At 40.9% G+C, this 10702-nt stretch overlaps 1 protein-coding gene across 1 annotated transcript in view; it reads right to left on the bottom strand.

The window, feature by feature from the left end:
* Positions 1-10702, bottom strand: part of PIK3C2G (phosphatidylinositol-4-phosphate 3-kinase catalytic subunit type 2 gamma) — a 448194-nt gene that overhangs the window by 324391 nt on the left and 113101 nt on the right. Inside the window, exons 12-13 of the mRNA XM_019515837.1 lie at positions 8239-8361; positions 1543-1674 (exon numbers count right to left, since the gene is read on the bottom strand). Coding sequence (XP_019371382.1) covers positions 1543-1674; positions 8239-8361 — 255 coding nt within the window. The remainder of the gene's footprint in view (positions 1-1542; positions 1675-8238; positions 8362-10702) is intronic.

Raw genomic sequence — 10702 nt, 5'->3', positions numbered from 1 at the left:
AGCAGAAGTAAGACCTTGGAGATGAAGGAGGAGTCAGCAAGAAACGGCAAGTGATCGAAGGAAGTGGAGGTCAAAGTCTTAGGCATGCGCTCATAGCAAAAAGACACGTAAATAGGTAAAATACATAGGTAATTCCATGCTAATGAAACAAACAGTAAACAGAGGCAGATCTTGAGATAGGAGGAACAAAGGTGGAGTAAATGTTAATAAGCATGAATCAAGGTGTGTAAATGTGGAAAGAACTAATGTTTGGGATGGCTTCCCAGTTTCTTGGGAGCTAGTCCGAAGCTGCCTCCATTTTGAATAAAGCTGTTGCTAGCAATGTGTGCTGGTGTTTGCTCTCTGAGCAATTGGATCGTCATCTCCCTAGTCATTGGGCGCCGCATGGAGTTGGGGTCTAACACTTCCAATTAGTTAAAGTGGCTGTTCTAAATCTCACTCTGAGGCACCTAACTCAGGACTGCGGGATTCCACCCTGGAGGTCAGGCACCTAAAAGTTAAGCCCTGCGATGCTGAACATCCCAACATGTAAGTCCCTTTGCAAGGCCTGATTTGTTTTTTGGATGGATTGTATGTACTTTAAAAAATAACTTGGCTTAATTTTATTTATCTAGAGTGACAGGGGTATTTCATCTTTGTTTTGTTGGGAGGCAAAGTTAAAATAGGAATGAGACTGTTCATTGTGGTTAAGTTAGCATCAGTGGTGTAGTGATCACTGAGCATCTGGGGTGGGGATAGGGACAGGGAAGGTTCTGAAAACCACAGAAGATGGGGTTGGGGGGTGACACAGTAGCATTGATGAGGAGAAGGGATGTCTTGTCAGCTCTGCCATGGCTGGGCTTCCAAGACAAATCCTGGGGAATTATCATTCTGCTGATCCCTGCACTACCTCTCCTTCTCCTGGCTGTGCACTACTATGGCTGGGCATTGGCATCACATGGCTTCCCCTGCTGTGGTAAGGACTCCCAAGGGGCGGAGGGTAGCATCATTCTATTTGTTCCCACCCTCCAGATACACAGCCCTGAGATCCCCCTCCTACAGCAAAGACTTGCAGTGGGGCAAATCCCAGTGCTCCCTCATAGTTGGTGCCTGGGGTGGGTGCCCCACCTTCCCTGCCTTACCTACCCTCACCTCCTAGCATCACCTCCTTGGGAAATATGAGAGTGCGGGTCTGGGAACAGGGAAGTAAACTGAAAGAAAAAGAGGGCCTGTCTTAGCAAGAATGTTGAAGATAATAGGCATCTTCAACATGTCTGGGGAATTCACTTCCGTAAGTGTCAGATTATTAGAAAAGCCCAAACCAAAGGCATGGTGGATAAACCAGCCCTTGAAAGTGCTTTGGGTAGAAGGGAGGGCCCTGCACAAGGTTGCTAAAGACACATTAGGAGCAGTTACTGTTTGTTACTGCTTCAGTCTTCTGGCAATAAAGTTCTGCACAGCTTCCCAAATGAGCATTTTGTCTCTGCATATCCCCTCCAGGCTGTGAGCAACACTTAGCTCAAGAACATTATTTTCTAAGCCATCATATACAAATGAACTTACTGCTTTGGATACAAGGGACAACATGCCCAAGCAAGTACTTCTGTATTTTGAGATGCATAGTTTACCCCATATAGTTTTATTGCCAATATAGTTTCCCTTGGAAGAGACTTTATTCGAAGAGGAAAGGTAACCCTGAAAGAAAGTCAGAAAAAGAAAAAATAAATAAATGAATGCACATTTTAATGCTGTTGTGTGTAGTTACCACTTTTCACATTTTACTGTACATTGCAACTGAATTTACTGAACAATTTTTTGAAAGAAAATGCAACTGATATATCTATTTTACATTGTGGCTGCACAGTTAACCTCAGGTCACATTACAGGAGAGGTAGCTTCTACAGTGTAATCCACCAAATGATCAATCACTAAGAGAAGGGGAGGACTAAATTTGGTTTTAGAGCTGCATGCAAAAGCCATTCAGTTAATATGAACTACTTTAGAATAGAAAGTGAATGAAAAATGGGTTATAAACTCATGGTAATGGGTTAACTTTTACTCTCAGAGAAACATAGTTTCATAGTTGGTAGGGTCAGAAGGGACCCGAGCAGATCATCTAGTCTGACTCCCTGCCATAGGCAGGAAAGGATGCTGGGGTCAAATGACCTTGGCAAGGTGTCTATGTAGCCTCCTTTTAAAGACCCCCAGAGTAGGAGCCAGCACCACTTCCCTTGGAAATTGGTTCCAGATCCTAGCCACCCTGACTGAAGTAGTGCCTCCTGATGTCTAGCCTGAATCTACTCTCTGTCAGCTTATGGCCGTTATTCCTTGTTACTCCCAGTAGTGCTCGGGGGAACAGGGACTCACCCATTGTCTGCTGGTCTCCCTTGGCCAGTTTATAGATGGCCACCAGATCCCCTCTCAGCCTTCTCTTGTGGAGGCTGAACAGATTCAGATCTCGTAGCCTCTCCTTGTAGGGCCTGCCCTGCTGCCCCCTGATCATGCGAGTGGCCCTCCTCTGGACCCTCTTAATGTTGTTCACATCCCTTCTAAAGTGCAGCACCCAGAACTGGATGCAGTACTCCAACTGTGGCCTGACAAATGTCATATAGAGGGGGAGGATCACCTCCTTGGATGTGCTCGTGATGCATCTGTGGATGCATGACAAGGCGTGGTTAACCTTCCTGATTGCGTCCCCACACTGCCCACATTCCTCCAGTTCAAAAATGACCCGTCCACCACCACTCTCTGGGTGCGGTCCTCCAGCCAATTGGCAACCCATCTGACTGTGTAGGCATCAACACGACAATCTCTTAATTTTTTAATGAGAATGGGGTGAGAAACAGTGTCGAAGGCCTTCCTAATGTCCAGAAAGACTAAGTCCACCACAACACCTGTGTCCAAGGATTTTGTGACCTGATCATAGACAGCTTCTGTTGAAACTAATTAGTGCATATATCCTGGGCACAATATGATGCCATTTTCTAATTTATGCATGCATCACCAATGTTTTTTCCAGTGGAATAATTAGTGTGAGAAATCCAGGGCAGCTGCCCTGGGTACCAACATGGGGGCAGGGGTGCAGAGGAAAATAATGAAGCAACTGTCACCATGCAATCACACTGGCAGCACAGTGGCAGTCATAAGTCACTTATGCATTGCACCTGCCCAGGTGCCCAGCTGTATTCTTATGCCTTTGTTTTTTTCAAAACACAGTTTAAAGATAGAGATAGTTTTAAAAGCAATGCAAGTCACAGCATTTTCAGTAAATTTGTATAAACTAGCTTCATTTCATGTTTGCAAATATCATGAACATGTTGGCTGCTTAATTGTTTTCAGAAGTTGTATAAACTAGTTTAAAATATTAGTTTACATGAATTCAAATAAATAAGGTATTTCCATACAGAAGGCAACTCTGCAAGTCACTAGTTCAGAGATCTGCAACACTTTATTTTCTCTTTTTCCTGGAATGCAAGTACATGTTCAAAAGGGCATTTTTGATTTTTGCTGAGAACATTGCAGAGTCAGACTTATCAACTAGAAATGGAAATTAATTACATTTTCTACACGTACAAAATCAATAATCAGCAAGCTTTTCAGAAAGTACAAATCTGGACTAGCTTGAACTTTTAAAACTTGAGATAAATCTAAATTATACAGTGAAGAATTTCTGACATTCTAAATTGTTTAATGGAATGATACAATTGTTGGTGCTTTTAAAAATATGTATACTCATTCCTCAAAGGAGTAAACAACTATAGGAAACTCCACTGAAACATTAAAGCATTAAGGTTAGAGCTAGTGAATATTGGATAGAGGGGCAGTGGAATTTACACATAAGCAAGAGCAGGATTTTACCTTAATTTGTTGTAAATCTGCCAAAATGCCATTGCTTTCAGGAGAGTTTCTCTGAATGCACACTGGAGTATCTAGGTTTCTACTGATATTTCCAAACCAATTTCCAAACCACTTATAATGTTGAAATTTTGTACAATTAATCCCCAGCTAATAATATAAGTCCCTGGCCACATCGCCTCTATGCAACTTCATTATTAGTGCTACTAAAAGATGCACATGTAATATTAACATCATAAAAACTTCTATCCCTATCATTTGCTAGTGATACAATTATTACATGTCTATATTCTTTATCTCTCTTGACCATATTAGTTATACAGTTGCACTGCTGGTAATCAAAAATCTATGGCAAACCAAAAATCCCATCAGGATTAATTTCTTTTGATAAAGAACAACTCTATTTACTTTGTCTTCCCTTCAGACAATTCTGATTTTCTCAAGACTTAAATACACACCAGCAAATAATTTCCTTCGAACTTCTGATAAGAAATGAATTTATTAAGAAAAGGATACTAAAATGATACAAATAAAGTACTATAGGAAACAAACTTACCAAATATTTATCTTAGGCTGCATTTTTAAAAAGCCTAATCAAACACACAACTTTTCTTCCTTAACTTTGAACTACAATAAAATATTCAGTACCAGATATTTAGTAAAATTATTAGTTTTTTATAATTTAAATACCATAACCGTGTCAACTGATTTGATCATACTTACCATACTACACTTATACTAAATGTAAAATGTCAGTGCTGAATATTGAAAAGGCAATATTTGCCAACAGGTACCCAGTTGTGATGGTTTTGTCATCGATTAGAATAGGCAATAAGGGGCAGTCAAGGTGATAGAAAGAGTCAGCTGGTATGACATGCAAAATAAGAGAGTTGGTCTGCCCGCGTTTCTACTGTAGATTTATCTGAGTGTCTCACAACATGGGGTTTACAATAACAAACATTATAGCCTTACACTGTCAGAAATATTCACAAAAAACAAACTGAGGAAACCATCTTTGCCCTACAGCAAGGTATGGACTTCTCATTGCTCATTGCTTTCTGTCCTCCCAAGAAACTATTTCTGGAGTGTTTCTTACTTTTCTGCTTGGGACTCTATTGGCCTGCAGTCCCCAACCTTCTTATCACGTCCTGAGGAGGAGGAAGGACAGTACGAGTTAAACTTGTTTGGTAATCTTCTCACACCAAGTTTTCTCCATAAGACATCAAGGTAATTGCTGGCAAAGCTGGCCACCTAAGAGCACTTAAAGGCACTACCATGGGCACCCCCAGTATGCCAACATATTTATGACACAGCTTGAAGCCCATTTGCTCCACAGGTGCCCTCTCACCTCCCTGGTATACCTCAATGAGACTGTCATAATATGGACACATGGGAAGGAATCTATAGAGAAATTTCACCAGGACTTTAACAGCTTCCACTCCTCCATCAAACTAATGCTGGAGTACTCCACTAAACAAATGAATTTCCTGGACACTATAGTAAAGGTTTGCAATGGCCACATTGCCATCACACTTGATTGGAAAAAAATCAACCACCATAGCTACCTCCATGCCACCAGCTTTCACCCTAAGCACATCAGTAGATTCATCATCTACAACCAAGCTCTATATTACAGCCATGTTTGGTCTGATTTCACCGTTCAGAATGAATACCTTAAGGATCTGAAGCAGAAACTCCTTCAATTACAATACAATCCCAAAGCTGCATCCATGCAAATCAAGCAAAGCCAGACTCAGACCTTGCTGCAAGCCTGCTACAATACCATTCTTGGACAATGACATCAGAGTCCCTTTAAATGTCACCTACAACCCCCATCCTGAACACCTTAGATGCATCATTAATGACCTCCAAACCCTCCTGGAAAAGCTGATCATCTTAAGATAGACCTGGGTGTAACAGGGTCTCCCTTGAGGCCCTGTTGCTAAGGAGATGGGGGGCAGCTGGAAATTATTACCCACGGGGGGCGGGTCCTGGCCCGTAGGGAGCCAATGGCGACAAGACTCGGGGAATAAGTAGAACAGAGAGTGAAAGAGGGATGCCTGCGGGCACCAGAAGACTAAGGAAAAGCTGTGGGGACTCCAGAAGGTGGAAAAGGGATCATACCTATAACCTGAGGATGTTAGAAGAGAGAGACTTCAAGAGAGGCAGCAGGGGTACTTGGCAGACCCACTGACACTGGGGAACAAAGCCATCCTGATTTACAGACAAATTCCCAACCTCAAATGTCACCTCTCAAGCAACAGATTAACTAACTCCCATCCTCAGCAAGATACTAGGCCTTGCAATGGGTCCAAATTCTTGCACTGTCCCCCGTTCTTTACAGACCACATCATCACTGGACTCAGTAACAAGTATAATACCCAAGGTTCACTCACCTGCAACTCCACCAGTGTCGCATATGCTAATACTTAATTACAATGCTTCTTTGCTATCTATATTGGACAGACAGGGTGATGTCTACAGGCAAGAATGAAAGAGCACTGATATGACATCACCTGCAGAAACACACAAAGGCCTGTGGCAGAACACTAACTTCCTTGGACATTCCATTGCTAACCTCAGGCTATCCGTTCTCAGGCAGCAAAATTCCCCAAACCAGTTTGAATGGTACATTGTGGAACAAGAAATCATCCACAGACTGAGTTGTAAGTATGGTTTAAACAGGGATTTTGTGTTCTTGTCTCATTACCTGGATTAGCCTTTGTTCCTTTCAGTTCTTTGCTTGTATGCCTCTCCCAGCTCTGTTTGCCTTCCCCTTTCCTATCCATCTACCTCTCCCCCTTCCCACCTTTTGTATTCAAACCACTTTGCTTTATATACTGTTCTAAATGCTGTCCTTTAGCAGCACCCGATGAAGTGAGTTAGAGTTCACAAAAGCTTATGCTTTCTGTATGGCTAGAGACAGAATGTACATGAACTGATTTAAGTAATCAGAAACTAATTCAAACCTGTAACAGAACAGAAGTTCAGTGCACATAAGCCAGTTTCAAAATGGCTGACGCGGGTTTAAGATAAACCTGGTTGAATGCAGTATCAGACTTAATGGATTTATAGAAACTATGAAACTATGAGTTTGGGTCAAATCAGTTTATGAAACTTCTATCCCAGACCCCTTCCTGTGTTCAAGTTAAATCACAGTCCCGCAGCATCCCAGTATGCTTTCCATCCCTGTCTGCACCCCCAGAGAAGGGTTGGGAGTGTGGGGAGGCATGGACTGCCCCCCTGCCAGGCAAACCCCAGCTGGGGCCATGGAGGGGGGTTAAACACCCCTTCCCCTTCTCAAATGTACTGCTGGCTGTGACTGTGAACTATAAAGCCCAGAGGCACCTGGAAGCAGACCCTGCCTGTGCATGGAAGCAGAAAGAGTCCTGCTGCTGTGACTCTGGCCTGCAAATCTTAGAGACCTTGAGGGCAGCAGGCAGAGAAAACAAACACACAGTCCATGATAGCTGTGCCTGAGCCACTGCAGTGAAGCCTGAGCCACTGCAGGCATGTGGGTGAAATTCCTGAATCAAAAGTAAATGTGTGTCCAGTTGTTTCTCAGTTTAAACTCTGCAGCTTAGAGTAACCTGCACAGACTGAATCAATTCAGCCTTGGGCTTGTTGACTATTCGTACTTAGCCTATATCTTATTTAGTCAGTCTGTAGGGTGCATATCTGTCCTGCCTTGTTCCTGAGGGGTAACACACTACACAAAGAAGTGTAAGAGCAAATACAATTTACAAGCATGTGTGTGTTCATGTAAAAGTCCCTTGGGGGACCAGAGGAACCTTATCGCAGAGGCTCCAAGCACCTGCACTGGGTCTGAATAGCTTGAAACTCAATCTCTGCTCCCTTGCACTGTGGGTTTTTTGAAGCTTTTTTTATCAGATTGTTTCCTCAAACTGCTTCTCTGCCCTCAGGACTACCCAGTGAGTGAAAACTAGGCATGGCCTGGAGTTGCATTTCCTTTCTCTTTCAGTTTATTTTCAGTGGCAAGAGATATAAAAGTATTGTCCTCAGCCAACATGGCTGCTTTCCCTTCTTTTCTGCCTTCTCTGCTCCCTTCAGGTTCCCTGGACTAGAGGGAACCATTTTTCAATGGAGATGAAGATGCATAGGATCCTTTTGGTCCAGATGTAACACAGATTCAGGCAGCTTCTATCCTGTACTAGGGCTGAGGATAATGACATGGATTAAAGAAATATGGTCCCAGCTTTTAATCTATCCATTGTCCTTCACTTGATATTGATGCAGCAGCATATTTATAACATTATTGCTGCAAGTCAAGTGAGCTGACAATGTAACTAGAAGACAGTCATGCTGCCCTACATTTTCTGAATCTAATATTCATTGTGTAAAATCATACAGGCAAGAATAGTTCAGAAGAAGATTAACACTTACTTTTCATTCCAGTTTGCCAAGAAAAAGAATGATTTTTTTACTGGTGTATTTTTGCAGTTCCTCATTTGATATACTGTCTTCCCACCATAAGTTAATGAACAGGAAAAAGAAAAAGCTCTGTAGCTACGATGAAAAGGAAATAAAAATGATTAAGTGCAATTTAACATACCTAATGGACTAAATTCAGGTTTAACTATTCAGAAAACTGGAAGGTTCATTCTTGTTTATAGAAACAAGTTAAATAATGACCCTTATGCTAACATTTTTATAAGAACAGATTATTCCCTTATGGTTAGGTGTCAGAAGTGGTAGTCAGGCAAGGTTCTTTGGGTAGATGTGATATCCTTTCTTAGACCAACTAAAATAATTGGAAAAAAGTTTTTTGCAAGCTTTGGGGCACAAATGCCATTCTTTAGGCATTAGGAGACTCTGATGCTCTTATCCTTAGACCAACATGGCTATAACCAACAACCCTGCAGAAGTGGTAGTCTGAACTTCTGGGTTCTTTCCCAGGCCATGTTACTGCATTATGCCTGATCACTGAAATCAGAAGGAGTTTTGCTATTGACTTTATATGTCAAGAATAAAGCCCTGATTGTATTACTTCAGTAAACAGTAAATTTCTTTGTTGCCTCCATTTCCAAATCTGTAAAAATAGGATAATAGGTACAAAAATACACATTTATTACATGGTGGATGCATTTTTATGATGTGCTGGTGTCTTTAAGATGCTCACCTAATTAGATTTAGTCATAATTAACATTTTGGGTTCATATTCAATATCAATGTAAGATTAGAAAACAGCATTCCCAAACGGTCAATTTTGGTTCACATTCTGAATGAAAATTGTTAGCATCAGTATAGAGCTAGAATAACAAATGTGAACAACTCATCTGAAAAGATGTGGGGATTCAAGGTTCATATTTTGCCTCTCTTAGAAGAGTGGTTGTTGATCTTTTCCATGATTATTCTAAGAACAGTCATAAAATTACTGTATTAGAAATGCTTCTTTTTAGTTCAATGAACAAAGGATTCTGTAGGGAGAATTTTATGGGGGAAAAAGAATTCGATACTTTATTGTAACAAATAGGAATTGTATCTTTTTAAATATGACAACAATGTTATTTTAATGTTTCTTTTGCAAACATTTGCAAAAAGAAGATTGTTCAACAAATAATAAACACTGATAAAACTGAATCCTATGTTTTATTATATAAATAGTAGTATTATACTCTAAAAACTCATGGTGCTTTATAAATCATCTGTGTCCTAATGAACATACATTCTAAGATAAGAGCCAGATCTTATTCTATTTATCTGGCACCTAAGTGGCACCCAAATGCAATCCTGTTTCATCTTGCTCAAGTCCCCCCCAAAAAGAGAAAGGCAGGTACCAGAGCTGCAGAGAGGAAGACTGAATTAGCCACTGGATGTTGTAAAGGCTGGAGAGAGGAGAGGGATATTTAGAAAGAACAAAGAGTCATTTTCTCCTATGCCTATATTTGGCGCTCAAGCAATCAGGAACCTCAAGGGCATAGAAATTTCACATCTTAGTGGTAAAACATAGGAATGGTAGAGCCATCTGAAGAAACAGGGCAGTGATTATGAGTCTGTATTACCTTATTACTCTAAGTAATGCAAATTTTCTCAGATTTTTAATAAACTGCTAATTACAGTTATATGTTGTATGGTATATTATTTTCGATGATGGTCTAATATAAATGATCCCACTGTTTTTTAATCAGCCATTTGAAATTTAAGCTAAAATGGGAGCAAGGGGAAAATAGTAACAAAAAACTGGAAAATAATATTTCCCCCCATAAAAAGAAATGCCATTAGACCATAATCATTTGCCTTCTCTCAATTGCATGTTGTGGTAAGGGAAAAATATTCCCTTTAGAAGACATAAAACTAGCCATTTGAAGAGACCACAATTTGAACAAATAAACTATATGGTAGAGATTGTTTGTGATGTTTTTATTATAGTTCTCTCCCTCTGATTTGCTCTGTGGAGTTTGGTGTATCAGATACACTCAGCCTAATAAAAATATACTTACTTCATCAACATCTATAAACAAAAAATATTAGTATACATGGTTAGTCTGGTAAGCATGGTGTAAATAAGTCTACTCTGAATACAAGGGGTAACATTGCATTCAGATTTCATGTGAGCTAGGACAGTTCTCATTGGCTCCATTAAAAAGGGTTCAGCCCAGAGTTGTTCACAGTCCTAGAACCATATTCATATTTATTCCTAGCCTTTGGCCAGGGCTGTCCCTAGGGATGGGCGAGTGGGGTGGCTGTCCCAGGCCCGCTTCTTGAGGGGCCCTGAGGACAATCCTGTACAGTCCTTGCTGCAGGGCAATTTTCTTTCTCAAACTAGATTTAAACTTAACCCAAGCTATTCTGGTGGCATCACAAAAGATCTTTCTTGGGTGCAGCAACCACTATAAGGGATAGAGGA

The sequence above is a fragment of the Gavialis gangeticus genome, unplaced genomic scaffold (assembly GCF_001723915.1).
Source record: "Gavialis gangeticus isolate Ggan-Ray unplaced genomic scaffold, GavGan_comp1, whole genome shotgun sequence".
Lineage (NCBI taxonomy): Eukaryota > Metazoa > Chordata > Crocodylia > Gavialidae > Gavialis > Gavialis gangeticus.
Note: the sequence above shows the minus strand (reverse complement) of the source record. Positions and strands in the feature narration are given on the sequence as shown.